General features: G+C 46.3%; 1 protein-coding gene across 1 annotated transcript in view; it reads right to left on the bottom strand.

The window, feature by feature from the left end:
• Positions 1-19064, bottom strand: part of LOC142592702 (regucalcin-like) — a 29364-nt gene extending 10300 nt beyond the window's left edge. Inside the window, exons 1-4 of the mRNA XM_075704281.1 lie at positions 19046-19064; positions 18859-18934; positions 9680-9876; positions 3906-4100 (exon numbers count right to left, since the gene is read on the bottom strand). Coding sequence (XP_075560396.1) covers positions 3906-4100; positions 9680-9836 — 352 coding nt within the window. The 5' untranslated portion in view covers positions 9837-9876; positions 18859-18934; positions 19046-19064. The remainder of the gene's footprint in view (positions 1-3905; positions 4101-9679; positions 9877-18858; positions 18935-19045) is intronic.
• Positions 19065-19412: the final 348 nt, after the last annotated feature.

Here is a 19412-nt window from a genome sequence, read left to right as displayed (position 1 = left end):
GAATACTAATATGCAAAAGATGAAGATAATGATAAATAGCCGGGCAAAGAAACAAGAGATCATGATCGCCAGTCGGCCACTAGAGACTGTGAAGGAGTACGTTTACCTAGGTCAATTAATGACAGGGAACCCTGATCATGAGAAAGAAATTCACAGAAGAATAAAAATAGGTTGGATCGCATACGGCAGACATTGCCAGCTCCTGACTGGAAGCTTACTATTATTACTGAAAAGTAAGGTGTGCAATCAGTGCATTTTGCCAGTGTTGACATATGGGGCAGAGACTTGAGAGCAAGTTAAGGACCGCGCAAAGAGCGATCGAACGAAGATTGCTAGGCACAACGTTAAGAGAGAGAAAGAGAGCGGTTTGGATCAGAGAGCGAACGGGTATAGACGATATTCTAATTGACATCAAGAGGAAAAAATGTAGCTGGGCAGGTCATGTAATGCGCTGGTTAGATAACCGTTGGACCATTAGGGTTACAGAATGGGTACCAAGAGAAGGGAAACGCAATCGAGGACGACAAAACACTAAGTCATCATCATCATCATCAGCCTGGTTACACCCACTGCAGGGCAAAGGCCTCTCCCATATTTCTCCAACAACCCCGGTCATGTACTAATTGTGGCCACGCCGTCCCTGCAAACTTCTTAATCTCATCCGCCCACCTAACTTTCTGCCGCCCCCTGCTACGCTTCCCTTCCCGTATGATCCAGTCCGTAACCCTTAATGACCATCGGTTATCTTCCCTCCTCATTACATGTCCTGCCCATGCCCATTTATTTTTCGTGATTTCAACTAAGATGTCATTAACTCGCGTTTGTTCCCTCACCCAATCTGCTCTTTTCTTATCCCTTAACGTTACACCTATCATTCTTCTTTCCATAGCTCGTTGCGTCGTCCTCAATTTGAGTAGAACTCTTTTCGTAAGCCTCCAGGTTTCTGCCCCGTAGGTGAGTACTGGTAGGAAACAGCTATTATATACTTTTCTCTTGAGGGATAATGGCAACCTGCTGTTCATGATCTGAGAATGCCTGCCAAACGCACCCCAGCCAATTCTTATTCTCCTGATTATTTCCGTCTCATGATCGGGATCCGCCGTCACTACCTGTCCCAAGTAGGTATTACTACAAGTAGGTATTACTGTCCCAAGTAGGTAAAACACTAAGTGGAGCGATGAAATTAGGAGGAAATTCGTGGGCGCGAGTTGGAATCGGTTGGCGCAGGACAGGGGTGATTGGAGACCGCAGGGAGAGGCCTTCGTCGTGCAATTGACATAAAACAGGATTATGATAATGATGATGATGATGATGAAGTTGGAGGTGGTGCCCCCCCCCCCCCCCCGAAATAAAATGCCAGGTACGTGCCTGCCCCCAGCCCTTCATTTTTCCTGTTTAGTATCGCGCCTGAAACATGGCGCCGGTGACGTCAGTGTGGCGCCACTGATCCTTATGGATTGGCAGGTATCTGCTTCAGTTTTCGCCCGTGATCTCCTTCACCGAAATATCACTGTTATCGCTCTTTCGTTTCTGTGCGAGACGTGTGAGATGCGCGTTCCACTGCCAGATTTGACGAAGTGAGGCTGAATTTGAGGGCTCGACCTCGATGAGTTCGTCTTGGACGAACCCGTACCAAGTAAGCCACACAACAAATAAGTTCTCCTCGACAACGCTGTTGAAACAAGCCATACATATGAGCACTGGCAGCCGCTATATTAACTCAGCTGAAGTCTCAGTGAGTGATGTTGAGTGAGGTCATGATTGGAGGCTGAGGCGAGGCCGGGCCTTGGGGGGAAGTTCGTTTGCTCACTTATGCGGAGGACGAAGCAAGACACCACACACGCTTTTCTTTCTCCCTTCACACACGCATAGTTTGTCTACGGCGGATACGACATTTGCGCTCTATTCGACTGGTTTCGTTTGAGCAACAAAATTAAGTTCACAGAAGTGAATACAATAGGGCTTGTTGGCATTTATTCTTATTTGATTTATCTTTGCAGTGTGAGCCACCGCGAACCCTTACAGCAGTGAGCAGCAAGCACACAAGTGGAACCTTCAACTTCAAGTATCGAGGGATCTTGCGACCAAAAATAAAAGGAAAAAACGTTATAAGGTATGGTTTCTACGCAGAATGACTTCGGTATAATCCAGGAATGTATCTATCAAGTGTAGCCACAACTGGTGACATTGAGAATCAGAGTACGCATTAGACAACGGAATGGGTTGTGAGAAGGCACTACGCCTGGAAGGGCATTTAGTTTCAAGCGTTTACTGACACGATATTTCCGATGCTTCATTTTTTGCATTGAGTCAAAGTCCGGGACGTCTAAACCATAGAAAGAAAGTACTGGCGAAACTAAGAGTTCCTAAATATTTTAACGCAATAGTTTTTCCACGCTAAGTTTCGGCTTAGTTTCTTCTTTGTCGTGATGTGATGACACTAAAGACGGTCACGTGGCAGCAGGACATCGCTACCTTTTGGCACTCACTCCAGCTCGCCCGACCGTTTGTTATGCTATATACTACATCGTGCCTCACAATGAGTGGTCAAGACCAGAAGCCTCCTATAGGTATCATCATCATCTGACTATTTGTATGTCCACTGCAGGACGAAGGCCTCTGCTAGCGATCTGCCATTACGCCTGTCTTGCGCTAGCTTATCCCAACTTGCACCTGTGAATTTAATAATTTCATTACCCTGCCTAATTTTCTGCCTTCCTTAACTACGCTTCTCTTACGTTGACACCCATTCTGTAACCCTAATGGTCCACCGGTTATCGAACTACGCATTGCATGACCTATACCCAGCTCCACTTCTTTCCGTCAATGTCAATTAGAATATCGTCTATTCCCGTTTGCTCTCTGATCCACACCGCTCTCTTCCTGTCTCTTAAGGTTACGCCTAACATTTTTCGTTCCATCGCTCTTTTCGCGGTCCTTAACTTGTTCTCGAGCTTCTTTTTCAGTCTCCAAGTTTCCGCCCCATATGTTAGCACCCGTATAATGCAATGTTTGTATACTTTTCTTTTCAGTGACATTAGTATGCTTCCAGTCAGGATTTGGCAATGCCTGCCGTATGCACTCCTACAAATTTTTTTTTCCTTCTGTAAATTTCCTTCTCATGATCAGGGTCCCCTGTAAGTAATTGACCTGGATAAACGTACCCCTGCACCAAGTCTAGAGGCTGACTGGTGATCTATAGGCATAGTTTCCTACAAAATTTAGTCGTGGAGACTGAGGCACTGAGATAGCTAAGCTGCTAGGCTTGATTGTTCGTACATAGATTTGTTCCATCTTTCTGTTTGTGTCTTCGAACGTTCTCGAGATGTTTTAGGCTTTGTATTTCTAAGTTTCCGATCATTCATACTTTTATAAGCACAGAAAACTCAGTATACATGCGCAATCCTTTTCTGTAAAATGGTGCAATGCAAAATTTTCTTACAACTGAACAACTTGCAAAGTTGCACAGTCGTTTGAAGCCACAAACACGCAGTTTACGCAAATCAATGCATTGCCGCCCATCATTCCCGCGCTGACAACCACCATTGCTTGAGTTCCTGTAGGCGCTAGCGCCCACATTCCCTCTAGTGATATTTGCAGGAAAGCATGTTACCAAGTTTTGAGAGTTACAGATTACATGGCTTCAGAGCTACAGAACAAGTGCCAATGGAAGGGAAGCGCAGTCGAGGACGGCAGAGAATTAGACGGTGTGATGAAGTTAGGAAATTTGGAAGTACAACTTGGAATGAGCTAGCGCAAGACATCGGTAATTGGAGATCGTTGTCCTGCAGCGGACATAACTATAGGCTGATGATGACGACGACGACGACGACTACAATGATAATACCATTATCAGGGCCTCCATTTGCAAACAGCCAAATGGCCCATACAGCGCTTGCACTCACCGGCCCAGAGACGTCCCACAGCGTCGCACTTTCCGTCATTGATGCGCGTAGGGACGGCGGAGTCCTTGTCCAGCATCTCGGCCAGCAGCGTCTTTTGTTTGGTGTCAAGGTCCACCTTGTAAACGCCGTTGCCCATGCACACCATCAGCTTCCGGTTGTCCTCGGCGTACGGAATCAGGTTGCCAATCTCGTGGTCTGCGACCAGGCGAGCAACCAGGTAAGCACAGCCCAAAGGTTCTACCCAAAGACACCAAATTTCTTGCGTGCGTACCACTGTCATACATTCAAAATTATATTACGCTTCATTTATATAAGGATTCCCTCTCACAATTCATACATGGTGAATGAAGCGGATGCCCAACAAAAATAAAGCAGTTATGTTCACCCCGAAACAGTTTTATTCGCGTCAGGTATGTAATCCATTAAGAATACCATCGACCTGCCATCATTGGAACATTGAAAAAAGGCCTCCAGTCTTACATTTTTTTTCACGAACTCTAGTATGTATGTTGCATTGTTCTGTACTCGTTGCGGCCCTCTGCGTAATATCCCATTCCTATTTGCAAGACCCATACGCCTTGTACCGTAACATTGTACAGTCATGTGGGCTTTTATGGAAGCTCGCGCTGCCAAGATCTCGACCTCGGCGGTCGAATTTCGATGGGGGCGTAATGCAACATAACGCTCGAGTACATACTTAAACTTAGGTGCACGTTAAAGCTGCCCAAGTCGTCAAAAGTAATCAGGGGTCGACACCTACAGCTTGCCTTGTAGTCATAGCATGGTTCTGGCACGTAAATTTTTTTTAATGAAAGCATACGCTATGTTTTTGTTCAGAATCCCGTATCATTCTTCGGGGTGTTTCTTTTTCTTTTACACGGCATTCTGTTCTTTTAAATAAGCCGTGGTATGTAGCTCTATTATACTTCTTGAGATGTATTACTTTTAGAAGCAGACATTACTTGCACGAGAAATCAAAATGAATAATTTCGTAATTAACAAATTTTAGGATATAAGTTTTGAACTGAATACTATATGGCACCTTTGCAATAGTATATGAATTTTAGCTGGTGTCTTCGAAAGTCGCATCAACTTGGAATAGTTCTGATGATGAAGCAAGTTTCTTGAAATTCATTTCCAAACTTTTCGACGAAATGCACAGGCGTTCCAGTGATTTCTGTGCTTCAGTGAATAAAAATGTGTTTTCTTAAAAGGGTAAGTGGAACAAGGGTGCGTTGTTAGCGCGTTTGACACCGCTTATCTCGAAACTGGACTCGCTAGCTCTAAAATTCGTTACAAGGGGGCGTGCCTTGTGAAATCACTTGTTTAGATTCGTATGTTGCGATATGCATGCTAAACTAACAATTAGAAAGTCGATTAGCTAGGTTTTGGTACTTAGTTAATTACGTATTTTGATTTCCGGTGTCAGTCATGTTCGTCTCTTCGATTAACAAATCTTATTGCGTAGATTTGTCGCATATATGCCCAATGCGGTTTCCGAAAATGTTGCTGACGTTAAAAACAAACGCCCTGAAAGGTTTAATGAATGTTCGCAGCTTTGCGGTTATCTCTTCATTAGGGATCCTGTCCTTAGGTTACAGTATTTGAAAAAAAATAAAATGTGTATCATCGCCATCAGTCACTATGAGAAATTGAGTAGGGAGAGTTGCCTTTCTTTATTATTATTATTCTCGAGCAGACTGCCTTTCCGGTGTCTACGACCTCCACATCCAGGAAATGCGATCGATAAAAAAAGAGCACTTCCTTCCGAAACAGCGGTGGCGTTGTGTGCTGCATGTACGATCTGCGATATGACAACCCCTGCCAGCACCAGGGTGACAGAAATGAGAGGGCCACTAAAAGGGAACACTATAGGTTAAGCTGGGTCAGTAAACAAGACTTCTGTAACACCAGAACCGTCAACATTTCCGCGAGCGGAACCATCGTATAATAGGCGAAAAATTTTCCCGTAAAAATGACATCCGGTCTTGAAATTCTCGCTCTGTAGTTCCTCGTGACATCACTACATATATATATGTATAGTGATGTACGAATGAGACATCGACATACTTGTTGATCTGCAACGTTTTCTATGAAATAACTGTTACACATTATCCAACTGCTATATATCTATATATATATATATATATATATATATATATATATATATATATATATATATATATATATAAAGACATGTTCGGGATTAGTTAATAGTTAAGCGTTAAACGAAGATTAGAATACATTCTCAAGGAAACGAAGACTAAACATATACTAAACTAGCAAAAGCACGTTACGTAAGACATACGCAAAGATCGAAACAGGCATAACATACAGGGCGCCGTGATCATTGCACCCTTTTTTTTTTGTCGATGTCTCATTCGTACAACGCTTTTTGCAAATTTGCTATGAATTTCCAACTCTACCAGTTGCACCGCTTCTCGGCGTATTAAGTAAGTTTTGATAACTTATTTCGACGAAAACAACCCGAACATACAAAAGCACATTCAAATTCTGCACTTCATATATACTAATACGAACGAACCGCCCATGCGTCTCGTGGCCGAGAAAATTGCGGAGCGAACTATGTAAAAAACGAAATTGCAATTATACTATGAATTAGATAGTGCCGTGTGTATGGGAGAAGCGCGAAAAGTCTCGAAATCGGCGGTTGAAACCACTCTTAGCGTGCTTACGATGCAGGGACCGGGACGACGCGTTCGGAAGCGAAATTCAAACAAGAGAAACTTCGGCCTTCACGCAAATGAGATTTCACTTGGACGCTATAGAATGCGGCCGTTTGTCTGTTCAGCGCTGCTCGAGTTAAGTGAGACCAACTTTATCAGCGGCCTTTTGTGGAAAGACAAAGCATCATTTCGCCTAACCTCATCTCAAGTCCTCTTTTACCCTCAATCGAACTTATTATTCTAGTAAGGTCAGTGCTATGAGATAAGTCCGACAAGCAACCACTATACTCGTTTTCAAAAATAGCAGGCAATGCTGCGGAGGCTATGTAAGTATCAAGCGGCTATAGAAGGGGCACATACGCGCGCTTCGAAGCGCTGTACTTGTTGTTCTGCAACGTTTTCTACGAAATAACTGCTACACATTATCCAACTGCTACTTGTGGACACAATTTCTCGTCAAAACACGTACCCCTTGCGCAAATTTCTGCTTCTTGTCGGTCACGTGCTGTGTTTTTGTCGCGGCACAAGTGAGGCGATGAGGCTGCTGACCGCGAAAACGTGTTACTCCGCTCTTCCGGTGGTATAGGTTTAGGTCTCCGGCGACTTTCATTCAATAAATACCTCACGTTTTATGACATGGAAGCGCGAAACATGATTTTACCTCGAATTACACGGCGCGTACCTAACATATTCCTTCCATATGCGACGTACTGCTTTTAGGTCGCAGATGCGAATCGTTATGGAAGTGTCTCTGGCTTTCGTAGCATGGCCTGCTATGTGTGAAACATAGCCTTCGTGCCAAGGTCAGAGCCGCTTGCCCGCTTCTCAGCCATGTGCGTTCACGTACCAGCCATAGCACTTCAAGTGTTGTGAAGCACGGTCATTATTTGGCTGCTCTTTTTTTCGTAGAGTGAGATTATAGGAGGAGCTCTTTTTTTTCGGCAAAAAGTAATTACTTCGGCAATGGTAACAGCCCTTCGTGGTAATGTCTGATGGGCGCGTGAAATTTGCTTATTGACCGGTCTGGTCATTGGAGGCGGACGCACCGGCTAATTTTTGTCAGCAATACCACGAATCACGCCTTGGCCTGTTCAAGGCTCATTTCTGCGCAAGATATAGGGTAGTAGAGCATGAAATGTAGCTACGTACTCCTTCTTGTTTGTACAATATCTGCTGTTCACGTGTACGCGTCTGTGACACATCGTTGTAGCTTACACTTAATTGTTGATTGACTGATTCGTGAGGCTTAGTTTCCCAAGGAAACTAACTCCCAAGCTATGAGAGACTCTGCGGTGGAGGACTAATTTCCACCACTTTTAGGTACTTTAAGGGAGACCCTAACTTAACATAGATTTTTTTTCTTGCATTTGCATGCCACTGTCATGGCGGGCAATCGAACCCACTGCCTCCTCCTCGGCAACCGAACACTATAGCCACAGCGGCCCCGCGGCTGGTTTGTTTCATTGCCTGCTGCGTGAGTTTATCACCTGCATTCTCGACAATCCTCGACTCGAAATTCCTTCCCCACTCCACTGAGTTAATCACAGCGCCACTCCTCTGATAAATAAGGCACTGCGCTTCTCAACTATTGTTGTGGAGCGTCTGTATAGAGCAGTGACCGCTTTTGTCTAGAGGTAGCATTGCCATCAATTAGTACCGACTTGGGTACCACCAAGATAACCTGAAATTAAAGGGGCAGCTGCATGCAGCAGTAATGAAACACAGATAACCTTGGGGCCGCAATAAATACGAGGTGGTGCGTGGAATCTGGAAAGGAGTAATGGTGCCAGGGCTACAACGTTCGCAAATGCGATTCCGTGCTTAATATCGCATATCTCGTCGGGGCTCGAAGTTAACCAAAGATCAGTGGGCCAGCTGGCTTTGGGAGCCCACGGATAAACCACAAATGAGAATGTGAAAGATGACATGCGTTGGGCCTCGTTTGAAGTAAGAGAAGCGCAGAGCAAGATTAGTTATGAAGAAAGACTCAGGAACAGGACGAAAATAAATGCGCGGTTAAAGTGCACATGTTTCTGTGCCTGAAATGCGTGGACACAGAATAAAGGAACAGGTCAAGAAACTTGGCAACCATAAACGAGGTAATTGAAAGCGTGAGTAGAAAACTAGGAGTCAAAGAAAGTGAGAGGGACAGAGACAGTGAATTGGATGCAAAGAATGGAAACAAAAAGGACCATGGCGATTCACAAGAATGAGAAGGAAGTAGAAGGGTAAATCTGTATGATAACACGAAGGGAAAAGTCTTCCTATATGAGGCTCGAGCTGGTTGCCTAAGGACAAAAACATACCGGAGCAAATATTCGCAACAAGTTGAGCTACGTTTGTGCTGCAGCAAAATTCCGAATACCACTCAGCGCACCCTAATGGAATGCGAAGGGATTCGCTCAGTGAGACCGATACGTAATGTACACCTTCCAGAAGCGCTTGGATTTAAAGTGGGCGCAAGCATCGACCGGTCAGCAGACGAGATAAGGAAGATACACTTAGGGTATTGGTGGAAAAAAAGCAGGAATGATACTGATACGACCAGATCCGTTCAAGGCATACGTAGCGGTACACGGTAAATAGAGAAGTATTGAGAAAGAGACAAAAAGATTAAAGAGCTTAATGCAAAAAAATGCCAGAATGAAAAGCACGTACAGCATACCCGAATAACGCAAACAGGCTCGATGGCTATTTGTCACCGCGCGGGCTCAAAGGGGATGCCAATAAGCCGTAATCGTTATCATCATCACGAGTCGACGTGGAGCGCTGAGTGAAGGTATGCTGTAAGAGTACTGAAGTGTTTATACGTAAGACAATATTGCGGGTTACAGTTACGCGATTCTCGGGTAACTGCACTAAACCCGCAATTTCCTGTAGTCCTCGAGAAAGATGCAGTGCACCAGGCGCGCATGTTCTGGGCTGTTGCACATAGTTTTGAATTCATCGAATTGCTACTCTATCATCAATTGCTGTCGAAGTAATTTTTTTCCTAGGCAAACGGCGCCACCTTATCGAGGTCGCCGATGTCTGGAACGCAAGTAAATGCTATCTAAGAAAAAAAAAAGCGAAAGAAGAGCCCCCCACCGAGCTTGAGGATCTCCGTCTCGGTCCTGGACTGCGGATCGTAGCGGACCAGCTCGAGACCACGGGCATCGTCGTAGAGAAGCGTCCCGCTCCGCTCGTCCCAGTGAGGGCCCTCGCCCAGGATGTTCTTGCGCTTGCTGGCCACTTCCACCTTCATCGCTCAGGCTCGAACACGTCCGGACGATGTCCACCTGATACTGGGAGTTTGCGGGGCGAGATACCGCGAATCGATAAGGTGGGAGACAGGACACGGTGAGGGGACTGTATGCAGGGCCTACGCAGAACAGCGCCACACTTTTATCCGCGACAGCGATATCGACAACGGTAGCAACGGTAAACGAGCGTGGAGAGTGAGACCCGCGCAGTGTTCACGGCACTTTAGAGGACGTTTCAGTTATACGAACGCATCGCACATATGCGGATGTGCATGTAAGCCCTAGTTGCAGTTAACGCCCCCGTTACGGTTCATAAGTTCACGTGACGCTGCGGTGGCCACTAGAAGTGCGTGGTGACTGCGGTCACACAAAAGAGATAACATTGAGCATTTATTTTTTTGAGAGTGCTGCCATAATGGCGTACAGGGGGCGACCGCTTGCGTCTGGGCTAACCAGTCTTGACGACTGACCACTTTGGGTACTGATCATTTTGGAAGGTCGCGACCTCATCTGACATCGCAGCAGAGTGTGACGCAGGGGCTTATACGGGACAGTGAAGAGGAAGACTGAATCAATCGAAGCTGATAAATTATTCCTTCAAGAAAGTGTCCAACTTTCCGCAGACGTCGTGGTGTGCTGCTCCGCAAGTTTCAACAAATATATCTGGCTCGAACTCCGCTTAATGATATATCGTTTCCGAAGGGTCGTGCATCAATTTGATATGATTCTCACAATCTGCACCAGAATTCTTGTCGAACACGAGTCTGGACTGTTTTCTGCAATGCTGGTACTCTGCGTGTGACTTTGTGATGTGTTGTTTATTCCGTCTTTTCTTATTTCCTTTTGTCTCCTCTTCGAGCGGGTGGGCGTAGTTTCTTTTTAGGGGACAACTGCTCACCCGGTGTGTGTGATGTTTTGGGTACGTGTTGTTGAATAATAATAATAATAATTGTAAAGTAATATTTTCATAAACCTTGTGCTGAGACGTTAACTACTAGATGAGTAAGCGAAATCCACCCTTTACTTTTTTGTTATTTTCCGCGGAATGTTTAGTGCTAGTATGTCACTGAGACGTGAAGTATTTCAATGTGTGCTACGAACGTGTGATTGCACTTGCGTGACGTCTGATGTAGCAGTTAGGCCGTCGTATTATTGAGCCTTAGAGGCCTCCAAATGCCCAGTTTAAATGTATTTGAAAAGCAGGTACGATCCCAGCACGCAGCGTCTGAGCTGACTTGAATTGATATTATGAGAGAGAAACGTGAATTACGCCGGTTGTAGCAATATAAAATTTGGTTTACCACATCAACTTTGAGAAGGTTACCGAAAATCAGTACGTACAAAATAAAAATAAAACAATAACACGTTAATGAACTACAGACCCGTATCCATTTTGCCAATACATTCAAAACCATTTGGCAAAAATGATTGTCAGACGAATGTCTAACTTCTGAGATATATCGCGAGAAGCCAACAAACAAAGACACCAAGGAAAACATAGGGGAAATTACTTGTACTTACTAATTGAATTAAATGATAAATTAATGGCAATGAAAGTGGATGAAAGAACACCTTGCCGCAGGTGGAAGACGATCCCACGTCTTCGGATTACGCGTGCGAGAGCGTCGCACGCGTAATGCGAAAATGTGAGATCTTTCCCCACCTACGGCTAGCTGTTTTTTCATCCACTTTCATTGCCATTAATTTATAATTTCTTTAATTCGATTAGTAAGTACAAGTAATTCCTCTATGTTTTCCTTGGTGCCTTTGTTTGTTGGCTTCTCGTGATATATCTCAGAAGTTAGGCATTCGTCGGGCAATCATTAAATGGCAAAAAATCTGAAAAGGCAATCATTAAAAATTGCCAAAAAATCTAAAATTTTAGGAAAACGAAACTACCGAGTTTACAGCTCTGTAACTCAACAACGAAAAATGATAATGAAATTCTGTGACTTGTATCTCATAGTAAATCTAAAGCGGCCAAAATTGATACGTTACACATGAATATACAGGAAATTAGTAATATGGAAATACAGCTTTTGCAGAACCCTTGTAACCAACGTAACAAATTCACGTAAGATGTAAAATGACATATCGAATTTGTTCGCTTTGAATGATCTAATGGATGCCGTTTACAGAACCGCAATATCTGTTGATGCAGAGCTATGAATTTGTAAATGTAGTGCTTCTATTTTTTTTTTATTCGAGCGGTCGAATACTTGAAAATTTTTTTAACAAAATTCAAGCCCTAAATCGAAATTCCGCTTCCAACAGTCACTAGAATTTCACTTTCTCTCTGAAATACAACAAATTTCATTAAAATCGGTCAAGCGGTTATCCCAGAAAAACGTTTTTGCATTTTACATGTATTTGAATAGGCCGCGTCGGAGCTGGGCCCGAGCTAAAGCTTTTAAGGTCATTCCTATAGCGTGTAAGTTCTCTTAATGTATCAGTATAACGATTCTTCAGGAACACATAATAAATTTTCTCCTTTATACCTACCATACTTAGCAGTTCCGGTATTATCCATGTCTCCCGCGCACTTTTTGGTTATGGCGTCTTATTTTTTGTACAGGATGTGCTTGTGATATAGGGAACACAATGCATCGATGAACAAATTATATGCTTCATTAGGTGCTGCGGAGGATACCTTGACCCACTTTGTTGATGCTCTTTGTTCTCTGCATACAAGTCTTCATGCAGAAATATGTCGAACGACAATGTCTGGCACTCATTCAAGTCACGTCGGGTGCCTGTCAGCAACAAAACATGTAGGTAAGTGATCACTAATAGCTACGTTAATCGTGCCAGCCTGTACACAGTCAAGTGTCATATTTGTAATAAATATAGGTCGATCATCGATGCACAAGTTACGGCAACGCGCGCAGGAGCAAGCATAATAACATCAGACAGCGTGTGCGATTCGAGCTAAACGGACGTACTCTTTTTCTGGCATTGCTGGACAGCATAGGCCCCCTCTAAGTACTATTGTTTACAGATTTACAAAAGAAAAAACGGATTTTGCAGAAATGTCAAGAACTCGGTGCAATTGGCGTCAAGAGGTCTGTAACAAGCCATGCGCAAATTTTGTACATTTTTCGGGAACCACTTCGTGAATTTCATTCCATATTGACAGTTCATCAATATACGCGCAGTTGTAACTAAGCTCTAATACAGACATATTCTGCCACTTCACTTGTTCTTCCTGTTGAAAAATATATATTTGTTATCATCAATATGTATGATGTCCGTGTCATTACAGTACCACATTTAAGTCACCATTCAAAATGATAAATGAAAGTTGAAGGATTCTGGGAGTGCTAAATTCATTATACTCTCCGCAATATGATGGCGTGTTCAAATGCAGTCTGTGAGTCCCCTCATGGGAGACCTGAGCCCGGGTCACCAAATTTGCCGGATTCAGAATAAAGTTGTTTCCATCCATCCATGCTAGGATTCCGCCGCAACCTCTCCTCACAGAACGTATTGCTTCAGCTTAAACACCAGATCGTAGACGACACTACCAGCTCCACTGAGGCAGTCCTCGGCCTAGACATTAAAAAGGCCTTCGATAACGTTAAACACGAAGCAATCTTAAAAACAATTAGAACGTTAGGACTTGGCCAAAGAACGTATAATTACGTTAGAGATTTCCTCGCGTGCAGGCGTGCATGCATCGTCGTTGGCGACGAGGAATCGCCGGAATTTGAGACGGGTCCGTCCGGCACGCCGCAAGGATCCGTAATATCACCATTACTCTTTAGTTCTACTCGGTCTACCCGAGAAATTAACAGAAGTAGAAGGATTGCGCCATAGTCTATACGCGGATGACATCACCCTCTGGGTTCCCGGGGAGGATGTGACGGTCACGTCGAGCGAACGCTACAGGCAGGGGTAGATCTATGCGGTCCAGAATTACTTGCGTGGAACGGGCCTCGAGTGCTCGGCTACCAAGTCCGAACTGTTAATCTACAAACCCACAAGGTGAGGTCGTAAAACCCTGCGCGACGAAGAACGGGAATACTCCAAAATACGTATTATATTGGCAGGTGGTACTCCCGTACCGCACGTAGACAAAATTAGAATCATGGGGTTACACCTGCAGGCAAATGGCCATAACGGAGAGACGGTGCGAAGACTTCGTCGTTCGGCAGATGACGCGATCCGACTCTTGCGTCGCATCACGAATAGACGCAATGGTACGCGTGAAGACTGCGTGATCCGTCTCGTGCAGGCGTACGCGATAAGCCGCATAACGTATGTTGCGCCCTACCTTAAGTGGATAGGGTGCGAAAAAAACAAGGTCGAATGCATGATACGAAAGGCTTTTAAGAGGGCGGTTGGCGTTCCACTCAACGCGAGCACCGACAAGTTTCTGGAGCTCGGGCTTCACAACTCACTTGACGAGTTAATCGAGGCGCACGACATTGCGCAGTACGAGCGATTATCTAATTCAAAGACAGGTCGATGCATCCTCGAGGCACTCGGCATCGCGTACCACACTCAGCATGGAGAAAAGATCGCGGTTCAGGCCTCGGTCCGCGACCGCCTGATCATCCCGCCGCTTCCCAAAAACATGCACCCGACGCACCACGCCGCGAGACGCAACAAACGAGCAAGAGACCTTCAGAAGAAGTTTGACAACAGCAACGAGGCGGTGTACGTAGACGCTGCGCGATATGAAGGAGAGAAAAGCGCACACGCGATCGCTGTTGTAGACCGCACGGGTAAGTGCCTCGCGAGTGCTACAGTGACCACGGGACACACGGAGGCGGCCGAAGAAGCGGCAATAGCCCTAGCACTGGCCACGGTGCCTAGCGCTGCGATCGTGATCAGCGACTTGCAGGCGGCAATCCGCGGCTTCGCGCGCGGTCGCGTCTCGCGGGAAGCGGTCCGCATACTCCAAATTTGTGACGACGGCGACTCGTCATCGCCCTCGCAACCCCAAAATTCTACAGTCTTCCTCCTCTGGACCCCAGGCACACACCGATGTCCCGCTCGCGGGCAACGAGGCGGCCCACGCCACGGCTCGAGGTCTCACACGCCGAGCCGCCGCAGATTATGTGGCCGCCGCCCCCGCCCCCGAGAGCGGGGCATAGGATCTGCCTGATCGGGACACTACAACAGAAATGCGGCAACAAGAATCACAATGGGCGTGGGGCGATCGCCTGACCACGTTCAGAGATCTCACCCAACACTACAGACTCCAAAGACGCACATTCCCGCCACCACACGACAAGTTGAACAGGAATGAGGCCTTAACTTTACGCTTGCTCCAGACACACAGCTACCCTAGCCCCGTGGTACTACATCACTTCTACCCAGGTTTATATCGAAGAGATGCCTGTAAAGTTTGCGGACAGCGAGCAACGCTGCGACATATCCTCTGGTAATGTGCTGGCAACCACAGTAATGGGACCACATCCGTTCGCGAGGCGTCCGTAATCGCGGCCGTTACCACAGTACGGGAAGCCTCGAGCTCGCTTCTTCCCGACGCTGCCCCAGCTGCGGGGCCCGCCGGGGACCTTCTCCATCGGCGTCGCCGCCGCTGGGAGGCGGCTCTCAAAAGTTCAGAGTTGGCAGACCAGCTCTGGGCCGTCCGGCAAGCCAAAGATGCCGCCCGAGTCCAAAGACTTGGAGCCGCCACCTGAGGCCACCACAACGAAACTGCCGGCCATTCATTAATAAAATTTCTTCTCTCTCTATCCACCGCAGGCCATTTAAAAAAAGCTGCCACGAAAAAAAAAGCCAAGGACGATTACGATACTCCCTGACGCGAAATTTGAGCGCAGCTCTATACGTGTTTTCATTTCGCGATACATTGGCTGGCGCGTACAATCGGTCTCGTGCGGCACGTTGCAAACGGAGCGAAGTGTGGCGCGACCGCCTCGCTGACGTGGAAATCGCGAGAGGCAGCGCGTGGGGCCAGCGCGTGGGTGACGCGTGGGCGCGATACACAGAAGACATCGCCGACAGGCCCAGACCACGCGCGCCAATCAGACGCCATCTCGTAGCCATCGCCGGAAAGGCCCCCAGTGCGCGGCACTACGCTTTCCTTCTCACGCTTTCGCCATCACCTCCTCCGCTTTCCGCGTCGTAGTCCCGCTGCACCCTCCTCTCCGCTTTCCTCCTCGCGGCTCTTCTCTCTCGCCACTTTTTTTTTTCATCTCCCGCTGCGTTCCGCGTTCGCTCTCGTCTTGCGCTCTGCTCGTTCGCTCGGTTATGCCGGGAGCGCCGACATTCGAATCGGGAACGGGCGTCGAGGTGGCGCTCTAAAAGGAGAACACGCTCGTGATAACGCCTCCCACCAAGGCTCAGCGGTCCACTCGGTAGTTTCCGCCGCGTTCAGACACAGCCGGGCGGTGGCGTAGGCAGAAATATTTCTAGAGGTTCGGGAAGGAGGAGGAAGGTAAGAGGAGAGCTGGAAAGACCGCACACCAAAACAGAAATTTCGATGAGTGGAGGAGGTGCGCACATGCCTACTTCGTTACCCCCCGTAACAGCAGTGGAGGCTACTGCTGGATGCAAGAAAATTACTGACACGGAGTTTCGTATACTATATCGTTGCTGAAAGAAAACCTGGCGCCGCGGAAGTTAAGCTCGTAACTAAATGAAATCAAATTACGGAGTCAACAATGCAGAGTAACCCCGCGTTAACGCGAGACAGGCCGTAGTGGGGGGCTCCGGGTGAATTCCCCCCCCCCCCTGCATAGTTCTTCAACGTGCAGTTAAATCCGAGTACATGAGCATTCTTTCATTTATCGCTCGTGTACACCCTCGCGCACACTGACGCTGTCACTCATGTGCGTGACAGCCTTACGTGCACAATCTCGCTTGCTTATAAACGTTGCGCGGATTTGTGCTATGTAGAACGCGGATTCATATCTTTCTGCGTGCTTTCCCAGGGTCAGCACGCGGACTCATCCCATCGTCTATTACGCTCACATGAAAGCACCATAGAATAAACATTGTAGCGATTTATATTTCAATTTCAATTGAAATTTCCAACTTATTTTCCATAAGTATTGAGGAATGCCCGAACAAAAAGCAGAAACTTTTCCACTTGAAGAAGAGATTCGGACCCCCTGTACAAAGCATACAGCAAGTATCAGCAAATTTCAAAGTCAAGCAGAATTGACTGTCAAAGCAAATGCAAAAAAAAGTTAACAGACAGTTCATATACGACCAATTATTTGAGACAAACGGCCTAAATGGACACGGAATAATGAGCAAATCGGTGCGAACCCGTGCATACCGGGTGTACGTAATTTGTGCCGAAATTTTAACAACATGCTAGTGGTACGTAGCTGGACCGAACCAATATAACGTTGTTTGCCGTTGCTTGGAGCAAGTAAGTCAGACAACTATTTGTATTTCGCCTAATCACATAATTAGCTATTATTAATGAATGAATTTCTCAAATGATATATTCAGAAAAAAGGTCTCAATGAGAAAATGGGAGATCATCCTGAAAAACTCCCGATCCTGCTTTCTGTTGCGCAATAGGTGCTACATAATTTTTTGCCAAGCCGGAAAGAAAGCCCGCAGAATACGTAAAAATGCCTACAGTGGTGTATAATGTTCTTATTGACCACTTTTCCAGAAAAAAAAAATCATCCACCAGCATTACATATATCTCCCATATAAAAATTTGATGCTGCAATTTCAATATAATTTAACATGTCCCAACGAGGGAAGTAAGTCTCCGAAAGTTTCAAGTTGCGAGCTTGTATCCGACAAAAATAACAAAAAAAAAAGGAAAAGAGAAGCCTATCGCACGGGTTCGTGAACTTTCCGCAGACAGAAATAAATAACAGACCCTTCGTCGAACTTCTTTAGTCCTGCACTTCCTGTTTTTGTCGCGTAAGCCTTGGTGACCGTAAACGTTGTAACCGGTACATCGCTGCGCTAGTCAAGAGGACGATATTTTTGGCACGTCGTTTTTTGCCGGAGAAGTATCGCGATCAGTTTGTGCAACTGAAAGGGAGTCTCAGAGCAAAGCGTCATCGGTACTGCATTTAGCTGCCACCCTTGCATGTGGCCAAAACGAATGCAAAACACAACACGGTGCCCATTTTCGTTCGTCAAGCAATTTAGTCCTCCTTTTGTCGGCATTTTACTCGTTTTGGTCTCCAGGCAACGCGCATGTCGGCTACGTTTGAGCGTCCGGAAACAGCTGGCTACGCTAGATTCAAATGCTGTCTACAACATCAGAAAAAAAAAAAGAAAATATCTCAGAAGCAGCAGCTCCATACGCCGTAATCTCAAGTGATCCTGTAGGACTAGAATACACGGGGACCTACGCCATGACATGGAACTCGTTCATGTCCTAGTGAGGCATGCGGGCTTTTCAGCAGGAATGTTGCGCACATGAATGAGATAAAAATAATTTAGAAATGAGCGACACTTTTTCGTCATGTGCAGGAACGCGCCATATTCTGCGCGCTCACAGTAGGACCGATTTGGGACGGCCGTTCTCGTTCAATTTTTATCCCAAGCCGCTTATTCCCGCCCGTCTTCGCAGGCTGTGTATCGCAAGACCAGGCAACCCTTAAGCGGGTAGTTGTCAACGAAGAAGCAGAATGCAATTAAAGAAAAAAAAAAGTCCGGGCGAAACGCACGAGATCAAAATGCCACAAATACACCTGCGTTTCTATTCCAGATGCTTAAAACCTGATTTAACGCTTACTGCTGCTACGTTTGTGCTCAGATTTCGCACGGAGATTGCAATTTTTCGCTCCGCATTGTTCGATAAAACGATCGACTTCAGTCGCTGACCAACTGTAAAATCAAATCCACGTCTACGCAGCAGCTGGTGTCTGCTAAAGGGCAAGGCGCCGGTGGCGTATTATTTTTTCTCTGTGCAAACCAGGCAGGTTAAGATACGAACTGTTTTAGCACACGCTACTGGACAAACGATGTTATGTCGACGCAGAATTTGAGCGATAACAAAGCAGCGGGAAGCTCAAAAAACCTAATCTCGGAGTTGCTATAAGAAAACGGGGATAACTCCGTCTGGCTCACCTTGCCTGGAACAGGAGACACCGTTTCACTGCCACCTCTTTCGGAGCAGACTTCTGCCGGCGAAACCTGAAACGAACTAAAAGAAACACAACAGAAATGAAACCTGCTCCGTACCACTACACGGAATCCCGCTGTGCACACTGAAGAACGTCGCAGGCGTACAGTCACGTGACCGGCCGTCTCTTACCGAAACACGCGGAGGTCTCGGCCTCTCGTCTCTCTATGCGGGTGGGTTGCGCGTGTCTGCGGACACTTGATTGCCGCTCAATGTGTGTTTCTTTTTTTTATTTTCAATTTCCTCTTTTTATCTGCACGCACCCCATTCCGCTTCTTTGGATGCTTCAGCGCGACGTTGCCCGATCGCCGTCAGCACCAAGGACGCTGGCTCGCACGAAGCGGACGCCTCGCACAGCTAATTATGGCCCCCCGACGTGTCGCGCTCTGTAGTTCCGTGCAGCGACGCCGAAGCGCTGTGGGGCGTGCAATCTAGTACCCATGCTTTAGCTCGGGTGCTCCTGTGTAAATACATGTAAAAGGAGAATTCGCTTTTCTGG

Source organism: Dermacentor variabilis, chromosome 9 (genome assembly GCF_050947875.1).
Source record: "Dermacentor variabilis isolate Ectoservices chromosome 9, ASM5094787v1, whole genome shotgun sequence".
Lineage (NCBI taxonomy): Eukaryota > Metazoa > Arthropoda > Arachnida > Ixodida > Ixodidae > Dermacentor > Dermacentor variabilis.
The sequence above is the reverse complement of the archived record's forward strand: the minus strand, read 5'-3'. Positions and strand labels throughout refer to the sequence as shown.